Here is a 20,320-nt window from a genome sequence, read left to right as displayed (position 1 = left end):
CCGAGGAACTATTTAAAGGTTAGGAGGCCGAAAAGAACACAAACGGAGCGGGGCGCCGAAACTCTAGTGCAATGGCTAAAGGGACAGCATTTGAGAAATCCTCGAGCGCCATCGAAATATGTCGCGGACTGCCTAGCTCAGGATCATTTGGTGGTTTTCTTGATATTAACCTAACCCAAAACGAGCACCCTTATAATATTCAAGAGGTGAAGCGATAGTCGTTGCTCTGATCGTTTCCGCTTTTTAGAAGGGGCGGTCACATGGTGTCCGGAAGACATGTCAAGATCTGGACGAGAACTATTTTCCTCAAACTTTGGTGCTGCTGGCTTCGATGCCGAATTAGGGAACGATGCCCGCGTTCGCGACCCTTTGCGCTGTCCTAACGATCTCGACAATTCCATGTGGTTTTGCCGCAAATTTCAAAGCGGAGGATATTCACAGGGAGAGGAGAGGGGGGCGGGTGGGGAGGAAGATGCTCCTAAAATGCCTTAAACAGGGGCCAAGAAATCGTCGGGGGCAAAGTTGGATTTTGTCCCTCGGAAGAAGGGGCAAAGTCAGCAATAATGAATGAACTTGCGATTACAACCCCCTAGATATCATCGTGCATCTAAGATTATATAAATTACGACAGGGTCAAAGCAGACGGTCTGCGTAGTCCATGGCGTAGTCCGTTCTGGGTTCTTTCTTGGAATCCTGCAATATCCTATTGGCCAGGACAGAGGTATCCTTAAATGTTTAGATGTATGGAAGCATCATTTCTTAGCTTTGTTTACTCCAACAAGTCAGAACACCAAACGAGAATATATTGGAGAGAGAGAGAGCGAGAGAGAGAGAGAGAGAGCATTTGCGTTCTCAGTTTCCCACATTGCAGAGATTGCCCAAAACTTGGGCTGTCGAACCGTTTCGCGGGTACAACGATCGAAAGAGAGTGAGAGAGACGCACAAGCAAAAGTAAAACGACACACTGGGAGTGAGATCAGAATCCAAATGCTCTCTCCTTCCTCTCTCATACGCACCCCGAACCCGTTCGTCGTCTTTTCATGAATTCGCATCCTTTACTTTGAGGCCCTGTGCATCACGCTCTCCCCAGCTTCGAAGGCTTCGCCTTTTTCTGGTTTTTGTTTCCCATCACCCTTTTCAGCTGGAGAGGAAAGATCGCTACTTTTTCGTTTTCTTTTCTTGTTCTTAAGCTCGTGATGGCGGCTTCAATGGCGGCCTCTCCGCTCTGCACGTGGCTGTTGGCGGCTTGCACGTCGGTCTCGTTCGAGAACGAGCTGAAAACGGACCCGTTTCAGTGCTCCAGGAGACTTCCCAAGAGGCTGAAAAGGAAGGTCCTTTCGACATGTTGTAGCGATACGAGCAATGCCCTGTCGCCCATTTCTGGATTGTTATCGTCTTTCTGTGGATCGAGCGTTCAAGGTCTCATGAGTTCGTGTTTGGCTTTCGAGCCTTGTAGCGATTCCTACAGATGTAATGGGCTCTCTTCTCTGTTTGGATCGAGAAATGTTGGCATAAATCGGAAGCAGAAGCGCACCAATCGAGCTCGCAACTCTGGTAAAGTTTTTTTGTTTCCTTTTTTTTTTCTTTTGATGTTAAAAGTACGATCTTAAATGATTATCGTGTTATTAGATAGTGTACCATTTGTTCCCTGCTTTGATCTTCATAGCGTATGGGCATCCGGCGTGGGTTTGTTTTCGGCCCTTGATGCGTTTTCGTTTGATTTTGATTTTTATATTCATTTGTGAGATGCCATGGGCTCGTTTTGTAAGCACCCATTTGGCTTATTCGATCGTCTTTCATTCGAAAGTGGACGCTTGACGTGATGTCGATGTGGTTTCCTTTGTCCGTTTGCTTTGTGAGAATTTGATCTGCCTTACGTGATGAGGAGGTAATATGCGAATCTGATTTTGATTGTGCTTCATGATTAGGCTGTAGAGAGGCATAAAAAAGTTGAGATGCGAATCTGGTTTTCGTAATCAAGAAAGACACTCCGAATGCGCCTATGTGCTTTGCCGGACAATGCAGTTAATCTTGTTCTTATGCTGGTTGGAGCACTATCTTGAAAATTTGACTTCTAGGGTCCAGCCTTTTGTATCTAGTTGTGACTCTAGTGTGGAGAAATCAATCACAAATATAGCCTGAAAAATTTGGAATTTGAAATCAAAAGAAACCCGTCTTGTTGTTCATTCTCGCACTAACTCTTTAGCTAATGAAAATGAAGTTTTCAAGAATTGGATGGGGACACACAGTACCAGTGTCTACAGTGAGATGCCGTCGAACAAGATTAGTTTTCCAGCATTGCGCTTAAAAAATAGAAAAATCTTCTCTAAGGATGATATTCCAATTGAATTTGGCAATTTGACTTGTTGCTCTAATTTAATCTTCTGATTCAAGCTTGATACAGCTGGTTACTGGTTTCGAGCAATAGTTACAGAAAACCTAGTCATTTGTCATTGTGCCAAGTGCTGTAACAGCAATGTGCCCAAGTTCGTGTTGTTTCTTTCGTTTGCTAATCACTTGGCAGTTGAGTCTGCCAAATAATCTTCTCTCTGTTGAAATATTCATGATATTGGCCAGTGCTGTAATGTGAACATGCTCAGAAAGTGATTACTATTTAGAACCACATCTCTTTGCTAGCGGGAAAAAAACTATGAAGACAACTTCCACCGATTTACTGGAGGAAAAACGAGCAGTGATTTGCCACATTTTGACTTGATGCACTTACGTTATATCCCTTAAAGAGATCTTATTCAATTTAAGTTGCCTTTTGTAGCTTCCATGTATGAAATTTATCTGGATTCAATTCTGTATCTTTATGAGTAATGCTGAAAGATGCTAGTGCTGGCGGTTGCATTACTACATTTGCGAGGTGCATCACTAGTGACGTGGTTATAAATGTAGGAGAAACCATGGCAGTGGCCCTGCAACCCGTTCAAAAAGTTTCAACGATGAAGAAACCTGTAATGAAGCAAAGGCGGGTAGTAGTGACTGGGATGGGTGTGGTAACTCCCCTAGGCCATGATCCCGACATTTTCTACAATAATTTGCTGGATGGTGTCAGCGGTATAAGTGAGATAGAGACATTTGACTGTGCTCAATTTCCAACGGTAGGTCTTGCCTTCACCTTCATCTAGTTTATCTAGTTTTCACCTGATGATAGTGAGGTATGTTTACCAGAGAATTGCTGGGGAGATCAAGTCTTTCTCAACAGATGGATGGGTTGCTCCAAAGCTCTCTAAGAGGATGGACAAATTCATGCTTTACATGCTCACTGCTGGCAAGAAAGCCTTAGCAGATGGTGGAATGACTGATGATGCTATGAAAAATCTAGACAAAGCTAAATGTGGGGTTCTCATTGGCTCTGCAATGGGTGGGATGAAGGTAACTTGATGCTTTTAGTCAACTTTTATGAAGTTAAGGATTGCATCTTCTAGCCACTGAGATTTTGAATAGGGTGGAAAATGGAAATAGTCCACTTATCTGCAGCTTAGACATCGTTGCCTGTCTGGAACTCTGAGTGACATTTCGGAGAAGCATGAAATAAAATGGAAGGATCTTTTTCCAGATGCAGCGGTTCACATTCTGATTGAGAGCTTTATTGAGAGCCCAATCAGATTATAGCTGGCCATGTTACTATGTCTGATTCGTCTATTCCTTGTGTTTGGTACCTTTTGAATGCACAGGTTTTCAATGATGCTATTGAAGCTTTAAGGATATCATACAAGAAAATGAATCCCTTTTGTATACCTTTTGCAACAACCAATATGGGTTCGGCCATGCTTGCAATGGACCTGGTCAGCCTAATTTTCAATATTTCATTTTCAAAGTGCATTTTGTTCCGGCTGATTTTTCTGATTATAATTTATTTATGAAACTGAAGGGATGGATGGGCCCTAATTACTCGATATCAACTGCTTGTGCTACAAGCAACTTTTGTATACTGAATGCTGCAAACCACATAATTAGAGGCGAAGCTGTAAGTTTTTTAAATCAAAAGTCGCTTTGTGATGAATCACTTAATTTGTCTTGGCCAATACTTGTTAAAATTCAAATAAAGTATAGCTATCCTTGTGGCTCAAACCGCATAATTTTCTGAATATTTTGGGATCTTGCAGAATGTGATGCTTTGCGGTGGCTCAGATTCAACAATTATTCCGATCGGTATAACTTGCCACCTCATCTTTGCCGCGTGTCTCCCGGAATCCATTAAAGGCTGCAGTGAGAGATCTTCTAACGTTTTAATTGTTGCTGCAGGTTTAGGGGGTTTTGTGGCATGCCGAGCGCTTTCGCAAAGAAATAGTGATCCTGCCAAAGCTTCAAGGCCATGGGACATTGTATAATCATCTAACAACTTGCTTTGTTTCCTCTGCGTTTTTCTTTCGTTTTCCATTCAGAGGATTTAGAAACGTCCACATAGATCTTTCTAGACCTTTTACAAGTAATAAATAAAGCTTTTATTTCTTTTTTTCGGAAGAAAATGCTAGGTATTGAATACTAAATTCTTCACTATGTGTCAGGTATTTTAGTCTGAAAATAATTTCACCAATTCAAGGAAAATAAAATTGAATATCTAGTTCTGAAATTTAATTAATGATATGGAGAAAACACATGTTATGAGCCTTGCGACCTTAACTTAATCGTTTCGTGAATGTATTGGAGCCGATGCGTCATCCCGATTAAAATGTGAGCATGGCTTTACAGAATCGTGATGGATTTGTCATGGGAGAAGGAGCTGGAGTTCTGCTCTTGGAGGAACTAGATCATGCCAAGGTACACATACAATTGGTTTCTCTCATTTATGCTTGTGGTCCTGGGGATTGCTGCTCAGTGCAATCCGGTATCTGGTGCTGCACCTGGTCGGTGTCCGATCTGTGGTGGGGCCCACGTGAGTACCATGTATCCGGCAATCACCAGGTGCATGGTGCACCGGTTGTGGGTTCACACCATGCACAAGCCTGGTCATGATTGCTTGGTGATTGTAGATGACATGTTAGTATTTCCTTGCAGAGAAGAGGTGCAAGCATTTATGCAGAGTTTCTAGGTGGAAGTTTCACGTCTGATGCTTATCACATGACTGAACCTCACCCTGATGGTAATTTTTCCTCGTAAAAACATGCCAATTCTTATTGTCTGGGTAGTGAAGTCTTGACAGTCACTGAAACTTTTTTAGTTGATTGTATCTCTCTTTTCTTCTATTTTCTTCCTCTGCTATCTTTGCTATAGACATTCTTTTCAGCATTGTGGGACCTTATCTTTGTTAATCTGACCAGTTTGTTGTGGGAGATAGATTGGAAGTTCTGATACCAAAATAGAGAAAGTAAGGCGGCCTTTCTAGTTGATCACTTTGTCCCGCTCTCTTTTTATACAAGAGGAATGAAGAGAATTGGTGTGATTTATCGGGTTTTTCCTTTTTGTTGTTTTGGTCCGAGTATTGTTTGAAGTGGGGTTCAACCAAGTCAAAGGGCTGTAGCCCAGTAGCATCATTCATGGTCATGGTCTTTGGCTAGAAAGCAGAGTACTTGTCCTGATTTTTTTGGGTTCCATCTATTTTCTTCTCGACAGTCAGTGCACATCTTATTCATTTACGGAATCAAAACGCTAACTCACAATCTGTTCTCTAAGCAGGGGTGGGCGTTACTCTCTGTATTGAGAAGGCCTTAGCTCAGGCTGGAGTGTCCAGGGAAGAAGTAAATTACATAAACGCCCATGCCACGTCTACTCCAGCTGGAGACCTCAAAGAGTACATAGCTCTTACCCATTGTTTTCGCGAAAACAGCAAGGTAATGCAGATGTGAATTCTCTGCTAATTCATGTCAAGGTGTATCTTTACCAAATTTTGGTGCCTTTAAGATTACCCCATTTATGCAGTTGAAAGTGAATTCCACTAAGTCCATGATTGGTCACCTACTTGGAGCAGCTGGTGCTGTGGAAGCTGTGGCAGTTGTACAGGTATTAGCCTTTTCACATTAACTGAAGCTATGCAAGATTCAACAGGAGAGCTTTAAAAGTGCCTCCTTGGAGGGTGTCAGATCTGATTAATGTCCTAGTTGTAGTAGATTGACCGTACATACAATGTCACTATTTCTCCGTGCTAAAGATGAGACTTATTGGACTGACCAGAATTTCATTCAGTCACAGCCTCATCGATTTTACTCTGGCTTTGAGCACGTATTTGTGTTGTCGATGCAGGCAATAAGAACCGGGTGGGTTCATCCCAATGTTAACTTGGAAAACCCAGATGAAGGAGTGGTACGCTTTCGTGTTTCCTGTACCCTACGCTGTTCGTCTCCAATGTTAATATTTTGGATATTGAGCATTAACTGTGAACATGAATTAGGATCCAAGCATGCTGGTTGGCCCAAAGAAAGAGAGATTAGATATCAAGGTGGCTTTGTCTAACTCATTTGGATTTGGCGGCCACAACTCATCGATACTATTCGCCCCGTACAGATGAATCGTCCTTGGCGGGCTTTTGGTATGCTTCTTCGCGCTAGATATTTCCAGTCTCTTTGGCCATTTGATAAGAGCTGCAAATATTTTGGGGGAAACAAATTAAACTTGATAGAGCAGGGGACTCTTACATTGGTCCAACTCTGATGCCTCTTTCCTCTTGTCGGATGGTTTTCAGATGGATGTTGGCATTATAGCATATGTGAAGATGTTAAGAGTTCACCTATAGGATGCCGAATGCTCAGTCATAAGGAAACCTCCTCGCGCTCTATAGATAGCTGTCATATACAAACGGAATTTTGCCGGACAGCACAATGGAGAGGAGAAGAATCCAAGGCCAAGACATGTTGCTAGTCACACTCGTTGCCAAAATTGTTATTGTGAATTGTTGCTAATCATCTGTAGCCACACTAGGGCATGCATGATGCAGCCAGGTACATCATGCTAACTTCTCGTCTTTCTTTCTATGTGGACATATATTGAAAGACTAGAATGTTGCAGAGATCGATTTCTCGCAAGTTATCATCCGACGATTCTCTCTTCGCTATTTTGGTTTTCTTCGGCTCCATCTGCTGTTCTGTTTCTTCTTTTTCAAATTTTCTTGCAAGTTGGTGAGTAGGAAGAATGATGCCACGCTTGAGGACATACGTGTTCTAGGGAAAATATGGACATAGGCGCGAAAATGAACAGAATGTATCTGCCACAAGGAAGGGATAAAGACACTTGTATTGTCAAAAGTTGTGTATGGAGATCACTTTATTGTCAAAAAGTTTCCGCCGCATCACTTTAGTACTAGGTCAGAGAGATAATGATTACTTTGGTGCCTTCGGCAAAATTTTCCGACTAAAATCGCCACGTGTCCTTAATAATTATTTTTTCATGTAAAATGACATTTAACAATAGTATTAAGTCCACGTGGACTTCTACATTTTAAAATAAATCAAAATCAAAATTAAAAATTAGTTAAAAATAAATTCATTTAAAATACAAATTGTATTTAACATAAAATTAAAAATAAGTTTAAAAAAAAACATTTCCGGTTATCGGGCGGCGAGGCCTTTCACAAGCACTCACTGTTGTCGCCCCTACCATCGCTAGCAATGATCGGCGGTGGTGAGGTATGGCCGCCGAGGGTCGCCGAGCCCCGGCCCTCGTTCAGGTCTTGTCGAGGGCCGGCAACCCCTCGCCCGATCCGGGTGAGGGCCACGACCCTCGCCTATGGTCGGGGCTCAATGACCCCACTCGGCCATACCCCACGATCGCCGGCCATTGCCGGCGACGGCGGCGACGAGAGCCGTGCAAGCCCTCACTGCCCGTTCTGCAACTTCTTTTTTGTTTTGAGTTTTTACTTTATTTTGTTAATTTTTGACAGAATTTTTCAGTTTATTTTAAATAAAATTCGTATTTTTTTTATTTTTTTCCAAATTTTAGATTTTTATTTTTAATATTCTTTTTTAAATTTGTATCTTTTTAAATTGCTAACTAGACCTTGCCAGAGCCATATTAGCATGAAATATTAATAAAATAATACTACATCAGATTTTTTATGGACTAAATCGGATGTGACACTAAAACGACCGTTTTTTCCAGGACTTGACAATTAAGTTATCCAAATGAAACTTTTGACGCCAAAGCAATCTCTATATACATCTTTTGGCACTAAAAGTGTCCTTTTTCCAAAAAAAGTCCGATGCGAAATCCGAAGTGAAAAAGATGTTCAAATCCCCAAGCAGCCCCTCAGGCCGCGTGCAACAAGTTCAAGTAGGGTTTTAGGGTCTTTCGCAATTTGAACATAAAGAAGGACAAATTCATTAGAGGGGACCAACATGGGCAAACCAAATGTTCCAGGATGCAGCTGACAGAAGCTGTACTACCAAAATTGCTCAGTCTGTTACATCTGTAATAATATTATATGTACAACAAAATTGCACCATAAACCAATTGGTCTATTGATTCTAGCGCCAGGCATCTCGCAATTTTCTACGCACTAATTCACACAATCACAAGCATCCAAATGTGTCCAATATGCTGGACATTGTCACAGTTTCTAATCACTTGCCTTTCTTTTTTCCTGCTTTATTTCCCTTCTTTTTGAATTTGGTGCTTTTAAGGGAGAGCGCGCTCGAGGCACTCTTTCCTTCAAGCATTTTCGTCATCTTCACGACGCTTGCCATTCCTCTCCTCGCTGCTGCCCGATGCTCTGGTCTCCGGCTCATCATCTTACGATCGAGAGGCCAGTAGGCATAGGGCTCAAGCTTGTCCTTCCTCTTCAAGTCTCCACGAGCTTTTTTACTAGCATACTCATTCCCTGTGTAAGCCCACCCCGATTGTGATGTCTTTCTACGCTTCTGGGTTTTCCTTGAAGAGTCCATGGAAAGATAACCACCAGCTTCACTCCTGGAATCTGAATCCGGGTGGGCTGCCGAGGACTTTGTTGATCCCTCTCCCTCGTGGATGACTAGACGACCTTCGGAGTCTATCTCTAGGTCATCATCTGACTCTGCCTTCCGTTTGCCTTGCTGAGATCCTCTAAGTGCTGACCTCATTTTCTGCCGATCAAGCAAATCTAGAGGTCCGTCCTCCAATTGGTCTATAAGGTCTTCTGGCAGGCTCTTGGCAGATCTATGCGATTTCTTGGACCTAGACAAATTGAGCATTTGTATGAGTCCAATAGTTGGATGATAGCTGGCTGTATGTCTTACAACATTAATTGAGCAGAACAAACTATGTAATTCATCGGACAGTCTAAAGAAGGCTCTTCAACAGTACAAGTAAAATGTCCATGAGGCAAATGGTTCCTATTTTTCAGCAAAATAAACATAGATCATCGAACAGTGTAACAGAAAGCTATTAAAAAAGATTAGTGAAATGAGATGTGCATGAATGAGCAAAAACTTTCTCCTGTCTGGCTCAAATATGCACAAGTTGCTAATATTTTGAGCAGAAATGTCCTGCCTTACTAAAACACGTGCATAAAATTTTTGCAGGAGTGCAGCATCAAGTACCCACCGTAATGAAGTAGCCTTTAACTTTAACAATGCGGAATCCCTGCTCCGTCTGCCAATATTTGTCTCACCGTCCATGTAATCAGTCTCACCATCCGTGCTTTCTTCATCACCAGAATCAGAAAATATCTTTGTATGATTCCATCTGCTAAGCCTGACGAGGGAGATAGAGGGAGCAGGATTAGCAGAATTAATAATTCCGATGGATGTGGTAAAACAATGTAAAGGGGGCAATTGATCTAGATCTGTACTAGATGTCTCAAAGGGGGCAACTGATCTAGATCTGTACTAGATGTCTCGTGCATCTCCATTTATGTTTGCAAATTTGTTGGACAAAAGCATGGTGATCATCAGCCAGAAAAAAAGAGGCATAAAGCTAGTCTGAGCTTGCTTGCTGCTTGCTTCAATCTTTCCAATTGCACATAGTTCAAAGCACGCATATATAATCAGCATCAGCATGAGAAAGAGAGGGCGGGAAGGACGGAGGGAGGGAGAGAGGGAAATTTTAAACATCCATAGTCATGTATAATTATAATTCATTTACTAGTCCAGCCTGATACGGTACGTCTTACATAACCCAAGCATCCTTTCCAGAATTAATTAGGGAAAAAACAATAAACTAGGATGTCCTTCAGAATTAGGCTTGAGGATTTTTTCGATTCGAAGGCCCTGGACAATTATGGGTATATCTTATTCCTCTCCTAGTCATGCTGCAGAGAGCAGAGGTCTGAACAAGAGTGCAGGATGATGCTCAACGGAAAGTCATATGAAAGCTGAACATAGGATGATTGCACATGCCTGTGCCCTCGCTTTTGAGAGTGTGTGTGTGTGTGCGAGAGAGAGAAAGAGAGAGAGAGAAACCAAACACATTTACATACTCTAAAGCATTAACTCTTGGGGATCGTGATCCAGAAGATGATTCATTCAGAAAGCGGCAAGATATGAAACAGACCTATGTAGTTAATCCCCCGCAAAAAAAGAAAAAAGAAAATGACAAGGGGAAAAGAAGAGTCATAGCAATCCTATGCGGTCATACGACACCCTTTTATCCAAGCAAAGTCAATACAGAAGTGACAATGTGACATGCAGAAAATGTAAACAGATAATCCACCAATCTGAATTTGTGAGCATTTGAGAGAGGGAGACAGACACCTGGATGTGGTGGCTTTTGACAAATGAGACCTACTTTCCTCCGAATTAGAAGCATGTTTCCTCTCCTTTCGCTCCTTGATCTACATTGGATAAATGGTTAGCAAAAATATCCGAGGAAACTTCATAGAATTCCACGCGAAGATGATAAAAGTACCTTTCTTATATTAGTAAGGAGTTTCATGTGTTCTTCAGGCATTACAGCCTTTACAGCATCCAAGCCACATTTCTTGACTAGCATTTCCAGGAGGACTTTAACCTATTGAAAAATAGTAAGCAGAAGAATCAAGCCTTGCCGTAATATCAGTTAATAGCTCAACCGCATGATGGGGCGAGATTTCCCCAGTATTGCAGTAATTAGATAGACACCAAACAATGATGCTGGATCTGACCATCAAATAGACAGCCAGAGACAAACTTATTCAATGATTCGACAGCGGAAAAGAAAAAGCAAAGGATGAAAAGGGAAAATTGAAGGGCTGAAAGAACTGCAGCAGGAAAAAGCAGCTGCAGCCCCATTATATATCCACAATTATATCCCTTATTAAGCAGCTACCTACATATGGAAGAACGAAAACATCTAGTTTGACATCAATGTGAAATTCATATTGACGTTTTTCGAAAGTCAAATTAATGATGGTAGCTCTTTAGTTAGGTAAAAACATTCCTCTGAACATGAAACTTTAACCTCTATAACACCAAGCAGCTTTAAGGAAAAAGGTTCCTAGCTTCAACAGATCAGAAGAACTCCAGAAATAGTAACACACTTCAGAAAAGAAGAAATCCTGCTTCTTCCAAGAAAATATAGAACAGAGGAAACATATGACTAAAGAACAACAAAAACGTTGCAGCATAAGACACAACTTAGTTTAAAGGAGATAATTCGAAACCTTGGACTTAAAATGATTTTTTGTGTTATCTTGCCACTTCAACAAGCCTTCCACCATACTCCCCAAGTGCATTTGCAACCAATCAACTTGAGATTTGGCAACCAGTACCTTCAGAAGACCTAAATTTGCCTGCATAAGTAAACGGACTCCATGAAGCGAATCACTTGCAATTACAGTAAACCAACATCCACACAAACATAGAACGGAGCTTACCTTAATTATTTCTCGGTTCTTTCTCTGAAGAAGAAGAAATGTGGAAGGAAGAACATTGAATGCAGTTGAGACAAGATCTGTGAACTCATAAGCCAAGCGAGCCAAGCCTTTCGCTGCAGCACTGATCATATGAGGAGTTTCACCTGCCAACCCTCCAGCTACCTGCTCCAATAGCATAGCTAAAGAGTAAGTACTAATCATTACTATGCCATGCTCAATTTTCAGAACCAATATTCCCAGACAGAAGGCAACATCAACAGAAGCTGGACATATAAAATGTGCCCAGAAAAGTGGCACTTAACACATATGTCAACTTAGAATGTCAGCAATCAATAACCAAATAGACCACAAACCATGTTAAAAAAATGAAGCAAGTCCTCCTTTCTTCCACCCTTTTCTTCATCACCACATGCATGCCCAATTTCCACAAGGATGTCATATGCCCTGTTTCTTGTCTTCTTATTAGCCTGTAAAGGCAAAATATAATCTAATAAGCATCTTATCAGGAACATGATGAAACTGATGAAAAAAAAGAACAGCAGATATATCGTATAGAGTAACAAAAGAAATAAACTTAGTCAACATAAAGTACCTCTTTCAGTGCTAATATTATCTCAGTTAAGAACGAACAAACGATCTCAGGTTTGGTTTTGTCTGAACCATCCTACAAACAAGGAAGACTTTTTAAGTATTTCAACCAACGAAAGGATAGCTATTCAAAGCATCAAGAAAGAGTCAATAAATCTCACTGCTTGATCATTTCTACCAATTATATCAAATGCAAATTCGTAACTTGTATAATTGTTTAGGATTCAGAAGTGAAGAAATCATTTTATACTTTGTTAATAACGTAATGGAACGAATTTCAAGTACTTCGTAGGACGCCTCCGTTTGCTAAGATGTGCTTCCACATTGTGAGCTTTAGTGCACTTGTCGTCGAATCCCCCTTCCAACAAGGTTTTGGGCAGGAGTATTGACGACAAGCTGTGCCTGAAGTTGTTCATGCACATCTTGAGGAGCTCTTCCTGAGTCAACTTCTAGGGACACTTACTTTCCAGTGTGATCAGTCGAAGTGATCTTAAAAGAGATTTATGTTATTAGTAAAGCGCTGCAACTGCTTTCTATCACCTTTTTGGACTTCGGGGACTTTACGGCAGAGTACTCGGAGGGACAAGGCATCTCGCAGTCCTTCCTGAAGCCAGAGTTTGCTCAACTCCAAATCCATCTATATAGATATTCTATTTCAATAGGTAAGAGGATAGTTGGGATTGGGAGAAGTAGTGATGGCGAGGATAGGAAGGTTACTTATAAGACTAGAAGGGATTTCAGAATTGGGGTTTTGAATAAAACGACCCGAAATGTTTGAATAGATTGGAAGAAGGTTTTATCATACGTAGTCAACGGAAGAGCTAGAGTTTCAACCTTAGAAAGATGGACTATAAGAAAGTACAAGCACTCAAGCCTATGCCGTTTTGCTGAAAAATGACATGTTGGTAGCACTTCAACCATAAGCTTCATCAACTCCTCGAGCTTCAATGAAAGAAACCTTTCATCATTCTGGAAAAACAGAAAACACAACAAAATTGTGAGTAACACAGCCAATATTTGTCAAATAAAAGCTAAACACCACAAAAACTCACAATTATCAAGCTAGGGAGTCATATTAAGTATTTCAAACAGGGCTCCTAATACCTTTCGTTTATAGATTCAAATAATATGCACAAAAGGAATTGTATTTTTATTTTCTAAGGCAGGTAAAAGAAGAGTCAGCCAATTAGGACTTGGAGTCTGGGTATGCATAAACTGTCTTGCTGCGAACGATGAATTCAATCCCGTCCCATTCCATGCATTATCAAACTTCATCATGATTCAATGGAAAGATGCAGATATAATCAATAGCACTGATGTGATCAAGACAGCACCAAATAGATAAGTACCTTAAGCATTACTGAAAGAACTTTGTACGACTTCTTCTGGATAACACTGTCTGCATCCTGCAATGAAGCCTCTAATTTTGTTACCTCGACTGGCAGCCTGTTGTTCGAATCATCTTGAGTAAAACAAGGAATAACATAACTAGGTAAATTCCTTGTCTAACCTGCAATGCTGGTTGTATAGCTTTAAACAGAACATCGACCTCTGCGACGTTCAGTCCAGGCAAAAGAGAAGCAGCCAAGTCAAATAGCTTTCCCCTGCACATATTGTGACCGAAAAGCTAATTTGTCAGTGAATCCAGCATCTGCATTCACTTTGGCTGAAAGATTACAGATGCATACTGGAAAAAGGAATAACATCAAACTGACGCAATTAAACACAAGATGTGAAAAATCACATGAACTAGAGTGAAGTGAAGGACGGACCGAAGAACAGAAGGTGAACTTTCATTGGATAAATCATCACTTCCCATGGAGTTTGGCTTTCTAGAATTGCGCACTTTCCCAGCTTCCAGAGTAACTTTCAGTAGCTTCTGCATTGTACTTTTATATAGCCTTGATATTACTGCTTTATCTGCTACTGAAGACAATGCAGCAATTGTAGACTGCACAGAGTGCAAATAAAGTCACTATCAAGTATCAACCCATCTAATGACAGTGCTAAACAACACACTGGTTTCAGAACAAAACTTGGCAAGCCTTGTCACGAATCTCATAGCACAGTTTTCATCAAATGCTAGAACCAGGACCATTTCTTTGGTAAATAGTGCACAAACATGCTTATCTCATACTATTTTTTACTAAAACCTCATTCAATGCACATGGAGGCACACAGTTCATTAGATCTAACTAAACAAGAAAAGTTATAGTACCTGTAAACAGCCACCGTCATCTTTTTTGGAATTCAGAAAGATTCCAGACAAAACTGACAGAAATTCACGAGCAGATGACCTCAACACACTCAAATTATCAGTGGCAACCTGCAGAGTGTAATGGGACACAGCTTTCTCTGCAGATATACCAAACTCAGTGCCTGAAGATTCATCATTTTCATTTAAAACCCTTTTATTCTGATCAATGAGTAGCTGCAGGCTGGAACATATTACACCACGAACATCAGGTTCTTCACGAAGGGCTCTGCATAATGCCTTCTCCAAGTATTTCAAACTTTCAGCTGTATCCACAGCATAGTTGCAAAACGATGGCAAGAGGGACCATAAAGAGTATACAAGGGCATCTGCACTTCTAGCTGAGAAGACTCTTCCTTCTAGCTCAAGCTGGCAAAAGTCATGTGTAACTAACAGAACAAATTGGAGGCAGCAATCTTTGAACTGAGCTCTAGCTCCATACCTTACGTGCTTTCTGTTTTATTAGACCAACTGAATCCAGAACTGAGTCCATGAAATAGCTCAAGTGGGCACCTACAGTGTACTGCTTCAAAACTGGGAAGAGCCAGACATTCACCTCAGATAGGTCATCAGACTCCAAGTTGAGGGGGAGAAGGCTTAAAAACATTTCAGGACCAAGGGCGACAACTGCCAATCCAACACATTCATGCAACTACACCACAACCGCATTTACAAGTCAACAGGCAAAAATCAGAATTAACAATACTTTGTTTGAACGCGAACAGAAGCGAGAATCAACCAAGTATAAAGCTCAAGTGGAAATCCTAAATACAATTCATTCCCATTAAATTCCGGAAGCACTGGACCGCTCACCAGCTCAAATCAGATTGCGAATATAAAATTGAACTGATAGTCGACTGCATACAGATTCACAAATAATTTACTGATATCTGCCCCACGTGCGCACACACACAAGGGAGGGGGGCGGGGGGAGCACAAGTAAATGTTCATGGGATGTGCATTTCCAGTTGAGAAAATTAAATTCCAAAAATATGCAAAATCAGATTATCACATTCGTTCCACAATCCTTTCAAAAAACCAATAACCCAACAGGTGAAAGGTGAAAGCTTGCCAAGGAAACTGAACGAGACTTTTGCTTAGAACACATAATTGCAACTAGCATAGAGAAGCATGCAACTCCCCAAAATATCAACATCCCCAAATGGAAGCGTAAGCTGAAACGCATCATGAAGGGACCTACATAATCTAGAAAGATTTCTGCCGAGTAACAACAGCAGTAACATAAAAACATACCTGTTTCCTGTAAGGAAAATCTTCATCAGGCAACTTCTGTAGGTCTCCCAAGCTCTTAAGCATTCCTCTCAGAAGATAAGAAGCATTATTTCCTGATAAAGAAAAGTTTTCGAATTTTGGGAAGCTTGTTTACAAGAAAAAATAACAACAGATCATGGGAGATGAGAGAGTTGACGAAACAAGTTTACCGCTGTACTGCTTAGAATAATCATAATTTTTAGGATTGTGGGACTAGAAAACTGCATCAACTTTAAATAATGCTAAGAAGTCACCCTGTTACAATTTATACAATTTTCAGCATATTAAATGATGACAAAGCCTCGGAAGATGACTATCTCGGTTCAGCTATAGAGAGAGAGAAAGAATACCTAATTTTTTCAAAGTAGCTGAAATAATTTGGAAGGCTACGTCCCAGACGGCACTAAAACGATAATCCAGCAAACTCTCAATAGTCACACAAATTCTTTCAATGCAAGTGGGTCCGGACTTTCTTGATTCTGCGTTTGCATGTATCTTGATCTGCTCCACTCCCTGATTGATCAAATCTTCATCGATGCAATAGTCTATGAGCCTCTTGAATGTTTCTGCTGAAGCAAATATGGCTTCCTCATGCTCGGATGGCAGAATCTCTACCAAAGCAGGGGGAAACATGAGATAGCATTCATTTTGTTACCTCTCACGAACAAAGAAACTAAGCACTGACTTAAACAAGAAAACCAAGACGTGTCAAAATGCAAATTGAGCTATTATATCTTCTGACTTAAAAGAGGAGGAGGAGCTATTGGGACTGATGACTCACCTCTAAGTGCATTGAATATCAGAGGGAGCTTAACAACACATATTTGCCTATTCAAGGAATAAACTTTTCTCATTCCAGCATCCAGTAAACGAGCAGTGAATGTCATGCCATCCACAGATGTTTCGCTTGCAGATACTAAATGAGCTAATGAGCATAATAAATCAAGCAGTGCTTCAGGAGACACTTCTGAAGTTGGATATAGACAAAGAGCACTCAAACCATCTGTTATGCGCCTTGTAACAAGGGGCTGGCGAAGTTCCAAAAGGGTTTTGAAGTACTTAAGAGTATTGCTTGTATACTTCAATGACATGAATGGTAGACACTCTTTCAAAGAGTCGAGAACATAAAGGACTTCCTGCGCTCCTCTAGATCCTTCTGTAGCATCTCCTTTTGATCCACCAGCAAGCAGTAGGAATCTTTCAAACATGCTTGTTACTCCTTCACTTGCAGGCACTACTGCTGGCGTCCCGTGAAAGCTTCGTAAAACATCCCGTAGACAGAGATGTGATTGCCTTCTTATCTGTTGAGTATCAGCAGGAAAAGTATTTTCATTACTTTAGCTTCATGTATCAAACATCATGCTCCATTTGAAAAATTCAAAATATCCATTTCTCGAAATGCTACCTACCATATGATGAGAAGTCTAAACTCTTAATTCTAGTAAAATCACCAAAAAGTAATTATAAAAAGAACAAATCAACAACAGTAAAAATTAATGATAACTGCCAAGGAATTGTTGCAGCAGGAACTATTAGAACTGCATTGATCTTTCTCAATCCCAAAACTGCAAATTAAAGAAATGAAAAAGACAACTATAGCAACAAATTGTATCCGCAAGCCAGTTCACACAGATAGAAAATATTAACCATCTCGATGAGACAACGTTCCTTCGATGAATAACCTCATTTTTCTCGTCGAAATCTACCCACTACCATCTTAAATCACCAATAGGTCATACAGAGGCCAAACAAAAATCACCTTAGGGTGAGATTCAGTCACAAAACCAAGCAAAACTCCGTACAATTGCGCCACGCTGGACCAATTCGCATCCTTAGAAACGTTCAACAAATGGGAAACGCACTTCAAGCCCGAACCCACCGCTCCAGGAGGCAAACAACCGCCGCGGACCACCCTGAGGACTAGCTCTGACACATACTGACTCCTCTTCCTCACGACGGAAGCAGAAACCTTAGGCAATAACAGGCAAAGTAGTGTCATCAGCGACTCAACGACATGACCCTGAGGATCGGGGCCAGGGGAGGCGGAGAGGAGCTTGTCGAGCGACGAGCAGGTGGCGCCGAAGTAGGCGATCGGAGTGCGAGGCAGGCATTGGTCCTTGAGCTCCTGGGACATGGCGCCAACCACGGCGCAGAGGTGCTGGTGGTCGTCCTGCGAGGAGCCGGCGAAGCGGGCGAGGATCGAGCAGCAGAAGTCGTCCTCGACGGCGGGGTCGTGGGGAGGTGGGGACGCCGCGTCGAACTCGATGCCCTCCATGGTTGGCGGAGAGGCGAACTCGAGCGTCGGGGGCAGCGGAGCTCGGACTTTAGTGGCGGATTGAGGGAAAAACCTTAGTCGGTGGGAGGGGGAGACGATGATGACTGAAAAGCTTAGGGTTTATCAAATGGGCTTGGGCAAAGGGTCGACCTACATTGCTAGGCCCAGTCTAGCTAAACGAGTCAGGAGGCCCAACTTTTTGCGGTTCTATCAATGGCATTTGGCAACTGTAGCGGGCCGGTCGGCCTGGCCCGTTTGTGGAGCTAGCCATGCTTGGGCACTGCCCGACATGCGATGCGACCCGTCGTGCCGTGCTTGGGCATGCCTATATTTTGGGTGGCCAACGAATATTGATCATGGGCCCGAAAAGTTTGAAAATAAACTGCCCAAAAGGCCCTTTGGGACACAAATAAACGGGAACAAATGGCATGTGTAGGGCCGAACCATCACGATCCAAGGGCCCATGGGACGATTTTCCAGCACTGGCCTCGAACTATCCTAGGCCAACGCGACACGGCCCATAGAAGTCTGGGCCGTGTTGAGTCCGGCCCATTTTACGCCATTAGTTGTCAAATCGGTTGTGCGGCCAGGACGACAGGCAATAAGAAACGAAAACTCGAGACGATACGACAAATATGACGATTTCACACAACCGCTCAAAACGGCCCTTCTAGAAATATCAGGATCCTCACGTGGTGAGAACTGAGAAGCGATAAGCTTTTTTCACGCCAAGCCGGCTATGTCACGTAGGACGACCGATGCTTATTAGGATGTCATATCAGCGATTTCTGCCAAAATTATTAAAAAAATTAACTTGACAAATTGTTAAAAGGTTTAGGATTTAATTGACAAATCATCAAAATATTTAAAATTATTAGTCAGCAATTAAAATGTTTAAGGCTGAATTGGTCGTCGTGCAATATATTTGGGACGTCATAGATGATTTTTCCCAAATAATCACACGAGCACGCGGGGGTTATATTTTCCCTCAATGAATACCGCAATTCGAGCTCAGAGATTTAAACCTAGAAAAGACGGATTGTAAACCGAGCGCGAATGGCTCGTACCAACCATAGAGAACCAAACACGAAACGGATATTCCGAAAGCCCAAACGAAGCGAAAGGTCAAAGATCCTCATCCCCTGCTCGAAAGCTAAGTCGAAAGTCCCATGTCCTGTCCGGCTGCTTAATTTTGAACCGTACGCAAACGAAAACGACAAGGGGGCAAATCCTGCAGTGACAACGGGATTTATGCTTCAATTACGATGGGCGACGTTGCTGAGAAATGCAAGGAAGGACAGAGACTGGACATCGGCCGAAGATTATCATGTGGGTGAGACTAATGACAAGCCTCGTGGTCCCTCAATCTCGTCTTGATGGCCGCCATTGCTTTGGTTTGGCGCCTCGTTTTCTGGCGTCCCCGTGAAAGAAGATGTAGCCCACAAATTTTCATAGTGATTGCGAGAGTGTGGATAACTGGCATTTTGGTGGACGAAGGATAGAGAGAGCGTGCATTGAGTGAGAATGCCCGAATGCCGAGTTCTACGTGGTGCAACGTCTCCAGTGCGAGACAAATCTCTGATGATCCCTTTTTGGGTACGCCTGTGTGGTTGCCCTCACATGGTGTGAGGGCATCGTGGAGATGAAAGTTGCATGGACCCAAATCCAAGTGAAATGGGTCGATCTTAGCCGTTAATCACGCAAGCTCTGCGTGAGTCGAGTTTTATGTGGGGCAACATTCCCATTGAGACAAAAACATTCAAAGGTTCCTTTTTGGGTACCCTCTATGGGTGTCCTCTGTCCTGTGAGCAATCCACATTAAATAGGTCAATCTTAGCCACTGATCAGAGTCATGTATGAGCTCGACTTATGAGATTTACCCAATCATCGATCTAGTCCAAACAAATTTTGTTTTTGGTACCATATAAGCTTTGCTCGTGCTCCATGGAAGCTCAATTTACGGTCAATAGCGGTGCGCTTAAGTAAAAGTAACGTCCTAATATCCCTTGTTTAGAAGCAGCAAGAGAGTTAGGTGGGCAACCTAAGTAGCTAATCTCATCAAAGCATGTGCAATGCAACAAAACACCGGCATCTTCCAAGCTACTGTTTGGCAAGAATTAGGAATTCGTGTCCGTCAAAACTGAATTCGACCATGTCGTATTAGTATAGTGTCGAAGCAAGTACATACCTATGTCTCTTGTTGATTGGATAAAGAAAAAATAAC

General features: G+C 41.9%; 2 protein-coding genes across 7 annotated transcripts; one reads left to right on the top strand and one right to left on the bottom strand.

Annotated features, from left to right (window-relative positions):
- The first annotated feature begins 526 nt into the window (after nt 1–526).
- Nucleotides 527–18,705, top strand: LOC115740951 (3-oxoacyl-[acyl-carrier-protein] synthase II, chloroplastic-like). Of its 4 annotated transcripts, none has more exons than XM_030674612.2 (14): nt 540–1,554; nt 2,902–3,107; nt 3,178–3,381; nt 3,684–3,794; nt 3,881–3,976; nt 4,116–4,161; nt 4,255–4,334; nt 4,702–4,770; nt 5,008–5,092; nt 5,626–5,780; nt 5,869–5,949; nt 6,190–6,249; nt 6,338–6,475; nt 18,695–18,705. In XM_030674612.2, exons 1-13 carry the CDS (start codon nt 1,197–1,199, stop codon nt 6,452–6,454), a joined length of 1,668 nt encoding a protein of 555 aa, XP_030530472.1. In that variant the 5' UTR covers nt 540–1,196; the 3' UTR covers nt 6,455–6,475; nt 18,695–18,705. The 4 variants fall into 4 exon arrangements, with proteins under 4 accessions (XP_030530473.1, XP_030530472.1, XP_030530468.1 ...); XM_030674608.2 differs by lacking the exon at nt 18,695–18,705 and adding an exon at nt 6,566–7,008; XM_030674607.2 differs by lacking the exon at nt 18,695–18,705 and having other exon boundaries at nt 541–1,554; nt 6,338–7,008.
- LOC115740949 (RRP12-like protein) lies at nt 8,213–18,199 on the bottom strand. Of its 3 annotated transcripts, none has more exons than XM_030674602.2 (18): nt 17,581–18,199; nt 16,603–17,122; nt 16,172–16,432; nt 15,804–15,895; nt 14,992–15,201; nt 14,514–14,918; nt 14,068–14,246; nt 13,806–13,899; nt 13,645–13,701; nt 13,130–13,264; nt 12,300–12,371; nt 12,061–12,174; nt 11,708–11,869; nt 11,495–11,623; nt 10,762–10,863; nt 10,608–10,687; nt 9,460–9,609; nt 8,213–9,090 (listed from the first exon to the last, which is right to left on the bottom strand). In XM_030674602.2, the coding sequence occupies exons 1-18, from the start codon at nt 18,094–18,096 to the stop codon at nt 8,502–8,504; spliced, it is 3,867 nt and encodes a 1,288-aa protein (XP_030530462.1). In that variant the 5' UTR covers nt 18,097–18,199; the 3' UTR covers nt 8,213–8,501. The 3 variants fall into 3 exon arrangements, with proteins under 3 accessions (XP_030530462.1, XP_030530464.1, XP_030530465.1); XM_030674604.2 differs by having other exon boundaries at nt 9,460–9,600; XM_030674605.2 differs by lacking the exon at nt 12,300–12,371.
- Nucleotides 18,706–20,320: the final 1,615 nt, after the last annotated feature.

This window comes from Rhodamnia argentea, chromosome 4 (genome assembly GCF_020921035.1).
Source record: "Rhodamnia argentea isolate NSW1041297 chromosome 4, ASM2092103v1, whole genome shotgun sequence".
NCBI classification, from domain to species: Eukaryota; Viridiplantae; Streptophyta; class Magnoliopsida; order Myrtales; family Myrtaceae; genus Rhodamnia; species Rhodamnia argentea.
The sequence above is the reverse complement of the archived record's forward strand: the minus strand, read 5'-3'. Positions and strand labels throughout refer to the sequence as shown.